Below are 18,661 nucleotides of genomic sequence, written 5' to 3'. Positions count from 1 at the left end.
TGCTGCTCCACAGGCATTATGGGACCATGTGGTGTAGCAGCAATGCTGAGGTTTGCCAACAGGTCATGGTTATGGAGAAGAGACCTGAAGAACCACGATCCCAGGTTTGGACAACCCACTAAGCCACGTAGTAGTAAGCATCAGTATTGCCCCACATCCATGGAGGAGCAAAGCGGCTGTGAGCTTTTCACTGGCTTGTTTGTGCTGTCGCAGTAAGCTATACTCCGAGTTCACGCTAACATGCCAACCCGGACATTGTAAAATCGCATACCAATACAAACTCGATTATCTCTGGTGCTTCTGCAGGTGGCTCTGTACTGCTAATTCTCTCCGACATATACAGATAACTGTAAGGTTGTGAAAAGCTGTTGTCCTCCCTCTCCCTCTCTGTCACTTTCAGAGTTCATTCACAGCTCCACAAAAACAAACATTTGGTATCATTCAGATTCTGCCCCCCCCCCCGGTTGAACATTTGGTACCTTATGTAAGATAATGTCTAGCTGCTCTAAAATTAAACAACCAATGAAGAATTTGAAAATACCAGCTTTCAAATGGTCTCGAAGAGCTGAACAGTTGGAAGAGTAAAAAACGTGTAATATCGTTAAGAACTGTTCCTTCGACTCTCAAGCTTTCCCCAATTTTAAGGGGGTGAGTAAACAGGAGCCCCTAAAATCCAGGTGCCTAGATGCCATCAGGCTAAAAAAAAAAGGGGGGGGGGCTTGGCAGCTCTGAAATAGGCTGCTGAAAAGAGCCACAGCTTCTTCTCTTGCCGCCTCTCCCTATTCCCATTCCCTTCCAGGATTCCTTAAACTATGGCAGAGCTTTGGAGCAACTTAATTATAGTGCAAGGTAGCAGAAAATAATAAAATAATGTGGCCATGATCCTCTGCATAAGCGAGGCAGGGAGGACAGGGAGAGGAGGAGAATACCCAGCGAGAGAAGAATCCTCTCTCCTTACTGGCACACTGCGGAGTAATAATCCTTGTATCCTTGATTTAAATTCACCACGAACTCATGCAGATGGTGGTTTGGATATCTGGGATTAATGAGGAGGCGGCTGCTCTCCTCGCAAGCCCTCTGGGGTGGGTGTAGCCAAAAGCGGGTGCGGCCACCCCAAATATGCAGGCCTCTCAAATCTGTGCGGATCAACTGGTGTCTGTTGAGGGGGTTGCCACCGCTTTTCCACTCAAAAGAAATTGGGGAGAGTGTTGCTGCGCTCAGGCCCTGTTTTGGGGTTTCCTGCACAGCATCTGGTTGGCTACGGTGAGAAGAGGATGCTGGACTAGGTATTCCTCTGACCTGACACAGCGGGCCCTTAAGCATCCCCACTGGGGCACTGGGTTTTGTTCTTCCCAGCACTATTAAATTATAAAATTTCATTTTGTTTTCACTACCAAAATCAACTGGCCTAAAATGCTCCCAGTGCTTTATATATACAGGGTGCTCTCTCTCTCTCTCTCTCTGTGTGTGTACGTACACCCCCCCCCCAGGTTGTCTGCTCTGAAGATCCAGGAGAAAGAAAAAAACCCCACTTTCCTGGTCAACACCTTGGCATCTTTCAAGCAAGCCCAGAAACAGAATGCAATGAGTTTCTGACACAAACAAAAGAGTTGCCCATCTCTTGCCTCTTAACACCTAAGCCAGGGGTCAGCAAACTTTTTCAACAGGGGGTCGGTCCATTGTCTCTCAGACCCTGTGGGGGGCCGGAGCATTTTTTTTTGGGGGGGGGGATGAATGAATTCCTACGCCCCACAAATAACCCAGAGATGCATTTTAAATAAAAGGACACATTCTACTCATGTAAAAACATGCTGATTCCTGCACCGTCTGCGGGCCGGATTGAGAAGGCGATTGTGCCAGATCCGCCCCCCGGGCCTTAGTTTGCCTACCCATGACTTAAGCATTTTGTAGCATTTGCTCCTCAGGCACTGATGCTGTTGCCGTGCTCCATTTTACAGCAGCGAGAGCAAGCACTTGTCGATCTTAGCAAGCAGCAAATGCCTGAATAAACAAACCCAGAGACAAAAGAATTGACTCCCGTCTATTGCAAAGCGCTAGTACTTACTGCATTTTCAGGGTGGAAGATGTAAGATGCAGGGGAGTTGTCCACTATAATAACTTTGCTCAGCTCCCGCCCAAGCCGGCTTAGATCCTTCACGTAATTCCCTCTGTGGAAAACGCAGGATTCTCTGAAGAGCCGAGCTCTGAAGACGCCCCAGCGATCCAGCAAGTCGGCCACGGGGTCTGCATACTTTGATTAAAGGAAGGAAGTGGGAGAAGAGGAGGACACACGGTGAACACATATGTAACCCTGTGAAAACCAAGCAACTCTTTTCGACGTAGATGTTGAATGAGACAGAAGGAAGAAGAGGAGACATGGCTTTGATAAGACTCTTGTCAGATGCCTGCGACATGAAGGTGCAACAGGAATGGGGAGCACTCCTGACCCCCCCCCCTCTCCGTGAAGAGGGTTTGTGGGGCTCTGCACATGAGCCAAATAGCTTCCTCCAGAGTAAACCTTCACAAAAGGTGCTGTGGATATCCTTTAATACAGTGACCCTCCCTCAACAGAAGGGCGAGTGACTGCCCCAATCTTTCAACACACACACACACACACACACACACACACACACACACACACAGACACCTTTGTTCTATGTGTTAACAATCATTTAATATACTTTTAATGTCTCAACACAGAAAGGGCAGTCAAAGGCAAGGTGCACAAAGCATCTGCGACAGGCAAGTTATTTAAAAATTTACTTCTGAGAGATAGTACACGGTAGGCCCGTTTAAAAACATCCCCAAGGGCCACGTTAGATTACGAAAGAGGCTCTGAGGCGAAAGAAAACACTCCCGACTCCATCCTTAAGGCTAAAGTTCACCAAATGGCTTTGTGTAAGGATTCCCACAGGGGAATACAGAGGGAAATAAGCTGCACAAATTGAAAGTGTGCCGAGGATCTTTCAGGAGAACCGTGAAGAAGGAGGACAGAGGAGCTGCCCGCATGCTTTTCTCCAGTGAAACGGCAGGGCGGAATAGCCAAGAGATGCCCATGCTGCCAGCTTCGCTTCCAATTCAAGGTGCTCCCATTAAGTGTTCAGAGCAATAAGCAACTCAGGCCCCAAATACCTGAAAGTCACCCCCCTGGTCCTTCGCTGCAGCCTCCTTGGATATTAAGATTGGCTGAGGGGGCCCTATTGGTTGTTCCACTGCCCTCAGAAGCTCGGGAACGGGGCCCGATCCAGGAAGAGGCCATTCTCTGCTGCAACCCCTAAGCACTCCTTCCCTGCAGAGATGTGTAAGGTATCTTCAATACACAGCTTTGGGCAATCGCTGAAGACACACCTCTGTATCTTGGCTTCTGACACCTGAGAGGCATATTTTTAGGACCCACCTGATTCCTGGGATTGTAAATTGCTTCAAACCACTTTTAACATTATACCTGAAGGAGCCCAGTATACTTGAAGGAGCGTCTCCACCCCCATCGTTCTGCCCGGACGCTGAGGTCCAGCGCCGAGAGCCTTCTGGCGGTTCCCTCACTGCGAGAAGCAAAGCTACAGGGAACCAGGCAGAGGGCCTTCTCGGTGGTGGCGCCTGCCCTGTGAAATGCCTTCCCATCAGATGTCACAAGAGATAAACTACCTGACATTTAGAAGACATCTGAAGGCAGCCCTGTTCAGGGAAGTTTTTAATGTGTGACATTTTAATTATTTTTAATCTTTGTTGGAAGCCGCCCAGAGTGGCTGGGGAAATCCAGCCAAATGGGCGGGGTACAAATAAATTATTATTATTATTATTATTATTATTATTATTATTATTATTAATTGTCATATCCTGCCCTGGGACCTTTGGTAAACAATGATGATGATAAAGGTGATGTTCTCTCGAGTCCAGGTTGCTTCTGGTTAAAAGGGACTCAGGGAGAATATATCTGTCTTTTGAGAGCCACTGCTGGTTCATGGAGGAGAGGGCTATCGATGGCTACTAGCCATGATGGCTATGCTCTGCTTCCACAGTTAGAGGCAGCAATGCTTCTGAATAGCACTTGCTGGAAATCACAGGAGGGGAAAGGGCTCTTGTGCTCGGATCCTGCATGAGAACAGGATGCTGGACCAGGTGGGCCATTGGCCTGATCCAGCAGTGCCCATCCTGTGGCCTTATGTTCAGAAGAGACCAGATTGACCCAGATAGTCCAACTCAGGGGAAAAGCAGCTCATCTCTTTTATGTAACTGCACATTAAATTTGCAGTAGCCCAGCAGGTTTCAACAGCTGCACTGCTCAGTTTCTAAAACAGCCGCGAAGCATGAAGGTGTGGTGGGGAGCTGCTATTTTCAAGGAAAGCAAGGCTAACACCCCCCCCCCCGATTTTGTGGAACAACTTTCACTGGTTCTTGGGATCCTGGCCACCGACTCTCTCTCCTCAGCTAAAATGCTGCCCAACAAGTCTAGCAAATTATTCGACAAACACAGTCACAGGGTTAAGTACAGCCACGATATCCGTTCTAAGCTACTTCGTACCAAGTCTGGTTCCAAAGACAAAGGCGAGAGAAGCCAACTTGGCCTGGGGATCCTGGTGTGGCTTCTCCAAGGCGCCATATGCAGAAGTTGGTGGCATGAGCAGGAAATGGACCCTCAAAAAGTTCACAGGAAGAGGTGGGGAAAAGTCACTGCACAGATATCAAATATACTTTGCGCTACCGGTGCATGAAGGAGTAGTGTCTTATTGTGGTCTTCCTTAAAATGTACCTTATCACATGGGGATACAGACTAGGGCCGAGGCAGGCCAAAATTAAAACAACGCACTGCAAACCCTACACTCAACTTTTATATCATCTCTCAACCAAACCTACTACCTCGCAGGGTTGTTGTGAGGATAAAATATGGAGGTGGAAAAGGGGAAACCATTTATACTATTTTGAGCTCTTTGGAGGAAAGGTGGGATATAAATGTAATTTTTTTTAAAAAAAGAAAAGTCCTATTTTGCTTCATCAGGTGGAATTTCAGGAGCAGAAACCTGTTTTCATTGCTGAACTGAAGAACAACAGCCTGAGCTACAAGAGGCTCTGGTGATTTTGAGTGGAAAGTATGAATTTGTCCCTATTTTGGTCCAGCACAAGAGACAACCCAGAAACTTCTGAAAGTATATTGGTGAAGTCTGTTTGAACATTACTAGGAGTGAGGCAGACGGTCAAAGCTGCCCAAGTGATGAAGGAAGGAAGGAAGGAGTCCGTGTGCTGCTGTCCTGGGTTCAAGGTTCTTGGGGTGACAGCAGAGGCTCTCTTGTAGCAATGACAGTTCATAGCTAATCTGAACTGTATGTTGGATTTGCACCACTGGACTCAGATAGATGAGGCACCAAGAGGAGAGAAAGCTTGGGGCTTTCCAAACAATTCATAAACACTGTAGGGAGACTATATGTTAGTGATTATAGTATGCTATAACAGACTATAAATACTATAAATAATACTTCATCAGTGCAAAGTCTACAAATTACTGAAAAGCAACAATCTAATTTAGGCTAAGAGTTGCACAGAATGCAGATTCCTTGGTCAACAGAAATCCTAACACCAGGCCCACAAAATTCACGCTCCGTAGAACTGGAAGTTCACATCCAAACAATATATTTAGAGCACTCTTATACCATTTTAACTGTCATGGCTTCCTCCAAAGAATATTGGGAACTACAGTTTGCTAAGAGCGCTGGGAATTGTAGTTCTGGGAAGGTTCTCCTACTAACTTTAAGCACCTTTAATAAGCTGCAGGTGCCAAGGTTCTTTGGGGGAAGTGTTAGAGCGGCGTAACAGTGCTTTAAATGTGGTGTGGATGTGATCCAAGTCTCGGCTATCATCTCCTCCTAAGCTACAGAAACCGCCTCTATCTTCTGAACAGGAAGAATTAATAGGCCAGCTCGAGGATGCTGTGGCGACTTCACCCCCAAGCACTCACTGCAATGTATGCAAAAGTCTACTGGAGGGTAGGGTATGGGGAGGAGTTAAGCCAATCCCGATTTCTCACACCCCAAATGCTGGGGTGCACACACACCCCAGCCGTGTTTCTATGCATATGCTAAAAACGAATGGCAGGTATATCAACCCTGGCTATATTGACTTGAATAAAAGATTCATTTCATGGCAAGTTTAACTGAAGTGCTTGAAGGCTGTAGCTGAGAAAAGTGATTGCTAAAAGACGACAAGGGGAAGAATTGAGCTTGAGCTTTCTCCTGGCAAGTGCCCACCCAGAGACTGCGCCCAACAAAATGAGCTTGCGTGAAGCCAGGAGCAAAAAAGGCTGCTTTGCAGGAGCAGTACATGTGCCCCCCAAGTCCTTGTTGCAAACAAGACGCTCTTCTCCAATGACCAGAGAAGCACACTGCCAATGCGTGGAAAGCCTCTTCCAATTATCTGCTAACCGAGGCAACGTAGTTAGCCCCCGCCTCCCAGTTTATCCAATACGGTGGGAGTTTGCAAAAGTTTGACTTTGTTTTCTACAGGAACGTGCTGCTATTGCCACTACAGACATCACTGGCAAACATCACGGCTGCTAGAGACGGCTAAATCTACTGCAGAGCTTGTGCTCTACGCACTAGCATTTCTACAACTACTCCAAAGTGCACACAAAATATTGAATTATCCCTGGCTCCCCCTGCCACAAACCCGCCAATGCAAATATCACCATCAAGCTTTGCAAGCACTTATACGTTATAAATGCTGCTTTGGTAAGGTGTGCTCTGTAGTCTTCAATCAGCTGGAGCCCCGACTATTCGTTGCCTGTACGGGCACTGCATTAGAGCCCGGTACACTTTATTTGTGTGCAGCTTTAGGAAAACTACGTTATGTAATAAGCTATTTATTCCCATTCTCCTCCCCACCCCTCCCCACCCTCCATAACCATGGCAACTATATATATATAAAAAAGGCCTTTCATATTGCCATCATGAGCAATACATGGAGGCTACATTATGAGACAAGCCCATATGTGATATTGTTACCATGGGAACACTTACCCACACACTAGCAGACAAAAGTACACGCTGCCAAATAAAGCAAGGAGGGGAGAAAGGGGGGAAGATTAAGACAATTATTTTCTCTTCAATGGGAAAGAAAACCCAATATATTTATTTTTTTAAAGTCCTCGAAGGGGACTTCAGGCATCACGAAGGATAAAGAGAGAGAGAGGTCTGCCTACGTTGGCAACACCCTTGACCCAGCTGAGCTGCTCTGGGTTCGGGTTTAGAAAGACGCTTGTTTGGTCACTCTTCTGAAGCAGTTCGCCCCATAATTCTGAGAGGCGGCTCTCAAGAGAAGCGGCTCTTATTTATTAAGTGGCAAAGGTTTTCCAGCCGTTCTGAAAGTTTACTCCAGCCAGTTTCTGAGGTACCTGGAAGGAGGTAAAATATACCAAGGCACACAGAGAGGCACTGACACACGACCTACCTTTGCTAGACTGGCTGTGAATAGCACACATTCAAAGAGTTCTCCCATCCTCTGAAGGAACTCGTCCACGTGTGGTCGCTTTAATACATAAACCTGGAAGGACGCAGGGAGGAGGGGAGGGTGGGAAAAGAAGAGAGGCTAAGACTCTGGTGGAAACACACTGTGGAGATTAAATCAGCAGAGAAGAGATGTTGATGGGCCCTATTATTACTCGCTGCACAAAAGGCGACAGGCAAAGCAAGCTTGCAAGGTGGGTAACTGGAGTAGAAAATTGACAGTGGCATGGAAAGCAAGGCAGCTGCGGTTGTTCTTTATTTTTCTCCATTTGCAAACAATCAGTTTTTAACTGAACCAAATAAAAGAGCTGTCTTTCTAAGCCAAGGAAACTGCAATACATCTGGGACATTTAGTGCTTTCAAGGAACATCTGCTTGAAACGGTGTTACATCTGCACACTGAAAAATGAGCATCACAGTAATACAGCACATGTTCTCTCCCCCCCTCCCCATGTTTAATGCAACGTTGGATCCTTGATGGTGAAGCAGATAAACATAGCAAAGTTGCCCTTGGTACCCAGTATATCTGGTTGTTGGTCTTCTTGCTGTCAAGAGTTGGGAGAAGACGCGTGGACTCGAACCTCTCAGCATCGCCTTCACTGTGTTGTGGCTACTTCCCAGTGCAAGTAATCAAGGATAGGCCATTTAGAATGCACACAGCCTATCCTGGATTACTTGAACCAGGTCACAGCCTCTTCTGGAAAGATCATTCAAGGAGCACTGCCCTTCAGGGAATGAAAGTCATCACATACTAAAGTTATGCACACAGCTTTCAAATGACACGTTCCTCATTCTTCTTATTTCCCGCTCGCTATTTTTGCGGTTAAAAACAACAAAAACCAGAATCCTTAGCTCAAAAAAAGACTACTACTGTTCAAAACAAAGCCCCGGATCATTGGGTCTTATGCAGAGCTACACTGATAGATGTTCTACATTTTGTTTGAGCTCCCCATCCCGATCATCCTGGACAGAGGATGGAGAATGACTTCTGTGTTTGAGAAAATGCAGCTCTCTCCAATCATTATTTAGTGGTACAACGGTTTATATTGTGAAATGCAATTTAACTCATCGCAAACACCCTTAAATCAGAACTTCATAACTGGGGGAGAAAAAACTTTTTCAAACAGCAGCGATTCTCTGCGCAAAGAAAGGAGGCCTTGGATGTTTCTTAATTTTAATGCACTCCTCAGTCCTTCTCAATGCTAATGTAGGTAGGCCTGCTGGGCAGCGACACAGCACTCTGAAGGCAGAAAGCAGTGCCAAGTGGTCATGGGACTGGAATAGAAATTTACTGAGCAACTGCAGAAGATGCTTTGTTATTCAGATGGGCAAATATTGTAGGCAGCACCTGCAAAACTGCTGAAGGATCACCTTGTCTGTAGTGGAGGACAATATGGGATCATGATCATAGAATCATAGAGTTGGAAGAGACCACAAGGGCCATCGAGTCCGACCCCCTGCCAAGCAGGAAACACCATCAGAGCACTCCTGACATATGGTTGTCAAGCCTCTGCTTAAAGGCCTCCAAAGAAGGAGACTCCACCACACTCCTTGGCAGCAAATTCCACTGTCGAACAGCTCTCACTGTCAGGAAGTTCTTCCTAATGTTTAGGTGGAATCTTTTTTCTTGTAGTTTGGATCCATTGCTCCGTGTCCGCTTCTCTGGAGCAGCAGAAAACAACCTTTCTCCCTCCTCTATGTGACATCCTTTTATATATTTGAACATGGCTATCATATCACCCCTTAACCTCCTCTTCTCCAGACTAAACATGCCCAGCTCCCTTAGCCGTTCCTCATAAGGCATCGTTTCCAGGCCTTTGCCCATTTTGGTTGCCCTCCTCTGGACACGTTCCAGTTTGTCAGTGTCCTTCTTGAACTTATCTTGTTCTCTTTTTGGGGGGGAGGGGGGAGAAGAGAAAATTGTCCCACTTGTTAAAAAAAAAAGTGTCTTGCTCTATGCTGGAAATTTACAATTCTACCCCATACGTTTTACACTTCTTATCTTTGGAAAGCGCTACCTTGGCACGTGAGGATGATTTGGCAGAGAGAACTGATAAATAAAGATTGGAATTTGTGGGTGGCAAGTGACCCAGGTCCTGTTACAACAACAAATATATATTAGTTTTAAATCTGTTTGACTGTCATAGCTTGCCCCATACTATCATGGGAATGAAGGATCAGATGGTTAAGAGAACTTCAGGTCTCCTCTTAGAGCCACCATTCCCAGGGCCCCTTTGGATAAAAGAATTAATGTTCCACCCCTTTTAAGTCTGTAGCGAGAGAACTGGTTCCCTGCACTGCTTTGGGAGAAAGGGCAAATTTCATAAAATAATACAACTGACTAAATGAATGGTATGGATACATACTGGAAAAACATTTTTATCCTGCTGAACAACAAAATGTGTTTATAAAATATAACAGTTTCCAATAAAACCAATTTAAACAAGAAAGTAACAAGAATGTAACAAGCAAGCCATTTTAGTGGAAGTTTTCCTCCTGGCTTTTCTCTGGGCAACACTTTCATAATAAAAAATTGTTCACACCACACTGAATTTTGTTATTGACAAGAAATACATTGTGACGGTAAAACAAAAAGAAACAACTTCCAGCAGTGCTTGATTTGTAACATAACAACACAACTACTTTAGAATATGATCATGGGACATCCAGAAAGAAGAAAACAGTGCAGCTACATAAGAACAGGAATCATTCCCAAATAATTAGAAACGAGCCTCTTATATATGTACCTTAAGTATGTATACAAACTCAATGAGAGGGGCAAAGCTTGCTTTTGCCGGGTAATCTCATTTATATTAGGTTTAATTGGAGACAAACACAGTCTTATATCCTCATCAACACAAAGAAGCCTTTCTATTTTCTGATATTTCATATTTGTCAGAGTTGAAAATCCCTGTTCCATATCTGTCCACATTCTGCAAATAATATATATTTTATATATATATTATATATATATTATATGCCTGGCGTGCTCTGGTCCATGGGGTCACGAAGAGTCGGACACGACTAAACGACTAAACAACTATATATATATATATATATATATATATATATATATATATGCTATACTACACTGAAATGTTTGTTTATTTGATTGTCTTTGAATCTTCTCACACTTGCCATCCTCTCCTGCCACACTCTTTGAGAACCACGGCCATATCTTAACCCATTCTATTTAGGTAGATACATTAGAGAAATCAGTTTTATCAACTAGATGGGACAAAGGCAGAAGTTTTCTAGTCAAGTGAATCAGTTATGTGGACAAGTCTGTGTTCAAAGTTCTTAACAAGATCATGCAGCAACAATGTGCTCTGAGTGCGCGCGAACAATTTGTTACTGATTGGGCAATCTTTTATTGCCTACCCTTTCACACACACAAGATCCCCTTTCCTCTGCAATTCTAGTGATAACTTACATATTCTAGTTAACAGTTCAGCCATTTCAAATCCGAGTGCAAAGACTTTCAAGTGAATGCCATCTGGCCCCAGTGACATGCTATTTTTAATGTGTCAATTAGTTCTCAAACTCCATCCTTTCATAATCTGACACCTTTCTTTAGATGCCCAACTGGTGGGAAAGAACTCCAGGGTGAATACATATCCATTCTTTTCTTTCAATTTGACAATGTTTTTCTTTACATAGGCATTCAATTATTGGCTTTTTAATGGAACAGGAAAGAAAAAACACAACATGTAGCCACACACACATATGAACACTTTATAAACTTACTTGATAATGAGTCCAGTTTCTATACACACTTTTACAATGTCCTCAATAATATGCACTGATGAGCATATTCTGGTGTCTTGTTAACACCAATAAATAATAAAGAGACTCCATTTCCAGTTGTCAAGCTGCCTGTCTTCTTTTACTACGTTACTCAAGTGTTATCGTTTGGGCTACTTCTCAAACTCCAGTCATCCAACCACCTAGTGTTGGAGCATTTATTTTTCTTCAGTTATAGTTGCAGTTAAAAGATGTTCCATCATTTCCTGGTCTTTCGAGACAACGAGATCTTTTATATGATTTTCTATCCTGACAGGACAGTTACAGTGCTACCTTGGTTTAAGAACAGCTTAGTTTATGAACAACTTGGATTAAGAATGCTGCAAACCCGGAAGTAGGTGTTTTGGTTTGTGAACTTTGCCTTGGAAGCAGAACATGTTCCACTTCCTGTTGAGTGTGTTCCATTTGTAAATTGAGTCCTCTGCTGTTATGGGAAAGCATGCCTTGGTTTAAGAACGCTTTCGTTTAAGAACGGACTTTGGGAACGGATTAAGTTCGTAAACCAAGGTACACTGTATTTCCTTCCCCTTCCTGAGGGTAGGTTTACTCTGTGGGATCACTATGTGTCTCCTGATGATGGGAAAGGACTTCTGAAATTCTCAAAAGTAACATAAAGAGGGAAAGACAATGTCCCGCAATAGCTACCCAGACATGAAAAGCTGCATGGGAATACCAGCACACCCAAAACCAGCGAAATGGTGAATAGAAAACAGCAACGCTCACCTGATGTATAGTTCCATCAATTTCAACGGGAACAATGAAATCTGCATTGCTAATTGGCTAGGGGGGTAAAAGTGAAAATAAAATCAGTTTGAGAAAACATGAACAGTCTGTACTATCGTAAGCTCCCCGCACATGCTCTAGGGAAACATACTGGGAGTGACAGGACGGCTCCTGTTGAAGCCTGCAAAACCTTGGTGACAACCGGCACAGAAAACTCCTTCGGAACAACTGCCAAAGAGCTGGAAAATTATCCTGTTCGCATATTTACACACAAACCCAAATCTATTGCACAAACACATTTGAGCTTTCAGCTTTTGCAATATGGAAACAATGGGGGTCGGAAGATGCTTTCATTCATGTGCTCACACAGGCGGGGGGGGGGGGGCTTGCTTGGCTTCCACAAACAGAGCCAGCAGGTAGAGCAGGCAGCAGATCTTCCTCTCAAGCATGCCAGCTTTTGAGATAAGGGTTTCAGCCTGCTGCGTGAAGGGGCAGGGTGGGAAACCTTCCCTTCGTCTGAGCAAAACTGAGAATGGCCGCCCTGCAGCAAGGATGGAAGAAGGCATCATTTTCTCTTCCGCTTTGTATTCATGACATGCGGCGGCGTCCCCCTTCTGCTGCAGTTCACCTTCCACCAAAAACTATGTTATTTGTCTGCTGCGTTGAAACTATGTAACTTATTACATAAATTATGATTCTTTATGCTGTTTTACCCCATTCATTTCAACGCAAAGGAAACAGAATGCAAACAGGGTGGTAGAACGTAATCATTTGTGGACTGAAAGTAATAATAATAATAATACATTTTTATTTATATCCCGCCCTCCCCAGCCGAAGCCGGGCTCAGGGCGGAACACTGATCTTATCCACTGGATTGATTTCCATTCAGGACATAGCACGAAAAAAGCAAAAATGGTCATTTTTCACTCCTGCTTCCATTTTTGCTGGATTTCTCTGACATCCGTATTCACAGATCAGTTATTGGAGAAAGTAGCAGCCTTGGTTAATGTTGGTTAACAATGCAGAGGAAATGAGGGGACCTTGGTGATGCACTCTCTTTCCGAAAGGGGGAAAGAAGCAGGAAGTGCAGTCCTAACAACTAACACCACCAGGAGGAAGAGAGGACTGCACCAGCTTTTCCTGCACCATGTGTTAAGAAAGTAAGGTGGCTTTCCCTTTACCAAGGACTCAGAACATGTTGCAAACATTTTGAAAGAAGGTACGTCCATGTTTAATGGGCAAAGGCTATGCATTTTTAGGCCTGGTCTACACATAGCAACAAAATTAGGTTTACTGCTCCACTTCAGATTGCATTTGGGAGAATCTCATTTTTGAATACTTTCCTACATTATTTTTTTTAAAAAAAAGATCACTGCAAATAAGACCCTAGCAGACGTGGGAGAAATTTATTCTACCATGTACCCTGCTATGGGGAGTGTGTGTGTGTGTGTGTTTTTTTTAACATAGAGGATCATTCAGAACTGCTATTCCCCCACCCAAATTCTGAGGTGGCAGCCTTTTTAAATGACTGTCAAAAATGTTATGCCAAGATGGCTTGCTCTCCCAAAAGCATGTCACATGACCTCTTGCTGGACGGCAACCATGCCGTTTATTGTAACATTGGTGACAAACTGTTGTTTACCTCATCTTCAAAGTATTAAAGCAAGGTACAAAAGAGACAGGCTGAATTTAGAGGATGTGAGATAATCTCACTAGCTCCTGGAAACAATGATTGGCTGCCAAGCCAAGGCAAAATTTATGGAGGCTGTTTTACTGAGCATACGTTTTTGTGGGCAACAGGCAACTTCAACATACGCATGAGGTGAAACGAACTAAGAGGGTGGTCACTTTGCACTTACACACACACACACACACACACACACACACACACACACGGAGTCTGAGTCTAGGAGACGATGACAGAGTTAAGATGGGGACTGAGGGTATATAACCTGTCTGCTGAAGTACATGCACAAAATAAAACAGGTAGCATCATGAGTACTTAAACACAGTGCCTGTTCAAAATGGGAGACTTAAACGAAAATCGAAAAACTAGAACACACACCTATATACATTTTTGAGACCCCCAGGGATTTGTTAATAGCTAAAGCCCCCATTATGAAGCTTCTCATTCCACTATCCTGCACAGCAGCCCTTTATCAGACAGAATATCTAGGAAACGAAGTCTTGGTGCCATCATAAAATGCCAGGTATGGCTGGCCGCTAGGTCAAGAGACAAAACATGGATCAGGGCTAGCCTCGTTCCTACGCCAGCACTCCTGGAAACGGCTGTAGAGCTAGCTGAGGAACATTCAACTCTTCTCTGCCTTACAAAGGACTGCAGTGTTTCTTTACAGAAGTTTTCCCTTACTGGAAAGCCTACAGTTTTCACATGTGCATTCCCACTGGATTCTCATCACTTGGAGCTCATTGTGTGAGGTGGCTTCACTGAAAGTAACCAAGTTTTGAGGCTATGTGGAAGCTCTCTCTCTGCCATGGTTATTCATACATCTAAATCATCACTAAATGCTGTGCTATGACAACATTGCTCTGAGGCACAGTTGTTGCTGGACACAAGACATGTGCCCCCTTTTCCAAAACAGATGCATCCAGCACTGGATCCTAATGCTTAATATTTCAACTATGGGGCGGGGGAAGTAGGAGTAGGTTCCATTGTAGGACTTGTGTGTGTTTCTTCAGACAGCTATGGCCTATACATCCATCTACCAGCCTATCACAAAGGGTACTAAATAACACACATACCTTAAATGAACTGTGCACCAGTGTTTCATCTAGATCAATGACCACACATTTCTTTCCATAATCAGATATTGTCATTTCCGGCAGGAGGTATTTAGCTGGTGGCTGAATGGAAGACACAGGAAGACCAAGCATTGTTAGAAACATATCCTCAGAGAAGTTGTTACAGTAGTAATTAGCACTGATGAGTAACATGGACATTTTGGGGGCAGTCGGTGGGAAACACAAGTGAGGAGAGCGGTGTTGTGTTCAGGTTCTGCTTTTGGGTTTCCCAAAGGCATCTAGCTGGCCAATGTGAGAACAGGGTGCTGGACCAGTTGGGCCTTTGGCCTAATTCAACAGGGCTCTTGTTAAGCATTTAGGTGTTTGGAAAGTGCAGCAGATGGAAAAAATTGATTTGTGTAGTTAGCATGTGGGTTTCAGTGTTGCTATGAAAAATCCTGTTCATAAACAATGAGAATGAAGAGAATCTCCATTCTGAAGGAGGATGAGATCTTCAGGAATAATCCTCGTAGAACGCCACCCATCACAATCTCTTCCACAGCAACCAGTAGCTAAAGTTCATAACGGACTAAAAAGAATGCAAGGAGAGAAATGATTCTTCATGAAACCTAGCGTAATCTCACTTTTAATCTTTTTTCTTAAGAAACCCAAAGCTGAGCTCCACAGTAAATCTCCCTATAGCTCAAGTGATTCTACTACTCTGTGGTCAGAGTGTGATGGCCCCTCAATTCAACATGGGATAGGAAAAGCACTGCCAAGGTATTGTAGTCTCACCGACAATCCATTATCCCATTGTTTGGCTTCTCTGTCTCTTTCTCTCTCACACACAAACACACAGCTGAAACATGGGACCCGGTGTGACAAAACCCTGCATGAACAGTCCTCTCCCAACTTCTCGGGATGTGTGTGTATAAGAGCCAGAGGCATCTGATGCTTTAAAGAGGTGATCGGCAGCATGATCCCTCCTCCCTCTCTCTTGGCAATCGTTTTGCTGTTACTGCATCTTTCGACAGGAGCTTTGCCCACTCTTCCCCTCCCATGAAGTGATGATTTTTATGCTGATGAACAAATCCCGCAGAAATCTGGTATGGCCAAATCAGATAGCATTTCCTCAACCAACTGGAACATGACAAACACTCCCCCCCCCAAATGAGCCAAGGCACTGAGTCCCTGCCAACCATAACTAACTCCCCTTATGCACATGGAAAGTACCTGCACGGGTAGCAGATTAAGGCCTCCGATTGATAACAGACTGGAAACAATCACACAAATGGCTGATTCATAACAGAATCAGATTTCAACCAGTATGTACATAATATTTATCTACACTGTAAGGCCTTCATTGCCTGGTGGCCACCAAGTGTTTGCAAATGTACTTTGGACATGAACAGCCTTTTGTTCTGGCAGTCACTGCAATGTAACACACAACACAATAAAAGCCAGGCCGCTGAATAAGGCTATTGCGGAACTGCATGGGGCGGCTTATCTTTTGACGGGTGTTTATTTTAAGTCTCTGCGTGTAGCCAGATAGCTGAAAATGGAGATCCTTTTATTGTGCTGCAACAACAGGGCTGCTGGTTGTAAACTGATCAGAAATGTGAGGTAGTTGGGATGTGGTAGGAATTTGACACATAGCTGGTCGCTATAGGCAGCTTTGGCTGCATGCTACTGTGGGGTGAGCAATTTTCTATAGCCACCAAGGTCACATTCACACCATGCATTTAAAGCATGCTTATACCACTTAAGGGACACGGGTGGGTTAAGGGACGTGGGTGGCGCTGTGGGTTAAACCACAGAGCCTAAGGCCTGCCGATCAGAAGGTCGGCGGTTCGAATCCCCGCGATGGGGTGAGCTCCCGTTGCTCGGTCCCTGCTCCTGCCCACCTAGCAGTTCAAAAGCACATCAAAGTGCAAGTAGATAAATAGGTACCGCTCTGGCGGGAAGGTAAACGGCGTTTCCGTGCACTGCTCTGGTTTGCCAGAAGTGGCTTAGTCATGCTGGCCACATGACCCGGAAGCTGTACGCCGGCTCCCTCGGCCAATAAAGCGAGATGAGCGCTGCAACCCCAGAGTTGGTCACGACTGGACCTAATGGTCAGGGGTCCCTTTACCTTTATACCACTTTAATAGCCATGACTTCACCTGAAGAATCATGGGAAATGTAGTTTGCTAAGGGTGCTGAGGGATGTCGGGGGACCCCTCTCACAGAGCTACAATTCCCAGCACTCTTAATGAACTACTGTTCCCAGGATTCTTTGGGACAAGTCATGACTGTTAAAGTGATATAAGCAGTACTTTTGGGGGTTAAAAAAAAAAAAAGGTGCCAGTATTGTGATAAAAGTGCTGTGGGTGCTAGCACAATTTGGCAGCCATGGGCAGATAAAATAGAGGTGAAGGTACTTGACACAGGTGACAAAAATTCACTGGATAGAAGGGTGCTTAAATCTATGGTGCAACCCTCAAGCCCACTGGGAAGCGGATTAAAGGAACAGCAAGAATGTGGAACAATTCTCTTCTGATCCAATAAGGCTAAGGTAGTCATGGGCACTTATCACTCTAGAAAAAACACCCATGTCTGATCAAAATAAAAAGAGAAGCCAAAATTTCCTTTACACTTGGCCATGAGGGAGGCCTGTACACAGTGCTAGAAACTGAGCATCCATTATATTTTGTTACCTTGTGGGTGAATTGACGCTGTTTGTTGTGCAATAACCATTTTTTTAAAAGTGTGTAATGCCAAAGGTTTAGTGAATGGCTCAAGACAGATTGAAGACCTTTATATGTTTCATTTGGTTCCCGTTAATATGATTTGTATTCATCAGCTACTGGTACTTCATCCTCTTAAGATCTTATCAGTTAGTATAACAGAATGGTCCTACAGCATGCAACAAAAAAACCCACATCAATCTAGACTCAACACAAGAGATAAATGATTAAACCAACCCCAAATTAAGAAAATTCAAAAATAGAAAAGAAAAAGAATAAAAATACATACACTTGGTATGGGAATGACCTGCATCTGGTCACCCTGAAGGGGAAAGGAGAAAAAAAAAAGGTCACTGTCAGAGTAAGGTATTTCAAAAGAGAAGAACATAAAAATAAGTGGAAGTATCAGGTTTAGTACTCAAACCATTCCAACAGAAACTCAAAAAGTTGCTTAAGAAACCAGATGAATAAAAAGGATCTAGCACTATGGCAACTAAAATTATCAGTTAATAGAACAGAAGCATTTGTAAGAAAGGTGGGTCCCTAGTTGTTAATTCCTATATTCTCAACAGTATTGTTTGAAAGAAATTTGCAAAAAACCCTCGTAAATAGTGAAAATGCATAGGGGCTCAGTCAGTCCTGCAGTATTTAAATCCGCAAGATGACAAGAAAGTAAAATAGTAACCAAAATTAGTGTTCAGAATAATTACCATATTTTCAAACACAGAGGACAGGCTGGCTTGTCACGTGTGGGTGGGTGCACTTTCAAACTTTTAAAAATTCTACCACTCAGAATTATTTTAGTGTTGCACTATAAACACAAGCATTCACTGGAAAAACCAACGGATGCTCATGCTTTCTGACATCCATTTGTTCTCATGAGTTGAACAAGAGCCCTTCTGCTTGTCTAGAAGCAGGGCTTGGTGGATTGGGACTATATAGATTGTGCCAAAGTATCGTTTGAATCGGAAACACTGGACAAGTCCCCCCCCCCTTTTAATAGAATTTTTGATATGAGAGGTGCTGAGAGCCCAGCCTATTTGAGATGACTTGTGAACTTGGAAACTGCTTCTTCTGATTCCTGATGTGCAGTGGCTGGTTCAAGGTTTCAGAAAAGGCACTCTGTATGCACTCTAACGGCCCTGACATCTTATGATGAAGGGCAGAACATAAG

General features: G+C 44.1%; 1 protein-coding gene and 1 long non-coding RNA gene across 2 annotated transcripts in view; both read right to left on the bottom strand.

Annotated features, from left to right (window-relative positions):
- Positions 1–18,661, bottom strand: part of CTDSPL (CTD small phosphatase like) — a 75,991-nt gene that overhangs the window by 4,835 nt on the left and 52,495 nt on the right. The window contains exons 3-7 of the mRNA XM_080974323.1: positions 17,777–17,809; positions 14,783–14,884; positions 12,020–12,076; positions 7,438–7,530; positions 2,066–2,251 (exon numbers count right to left, since the gene is read on the bottom strand). Coding sequence (XP_080830449.1) covers positions 2,066–2,251; positions 7,438–7,530; positions 12,020–12,076; positions 14,783–14,884; positions 17,777–17,809 — 471 coding nt within the window. The remainder of the gene's footprint in view (positions 1–2,065; positions 2,252–7,437; positions 7,531–12,019; positions 12,077–14,782; positions 14,885–17,776; positions 17,810–18,661) is intronic.
- LOC308459233 lies at positions 13,384–14,766 on the bottom strand. Its single transcript, XR_013977931.1, has 2 exons — positions 13,899–14,766; positions 13,384–13,866 (listed from the first exon to the last, which is right to left on the bottom strand). It is a non-coding gene; the product is annotated as an uncharacterized lncRNA (long non-coding RNA).

Source organism: Podarcis pityusensis (assembly GCF_964106645.2).
Source record: "Podarcis pityusensis genome assembly, chromosome: 12".
NCBI lineage: Eukaryota > Metazoa > Chordata > Lepidosauria > Squamata > Lacertidae > Podarcis > Podarcis pityusensis.
Note: the sequence above shows the minus strand (reverse complement) of the source record. Positions and strands in the feature narration are given on the sequence as shown.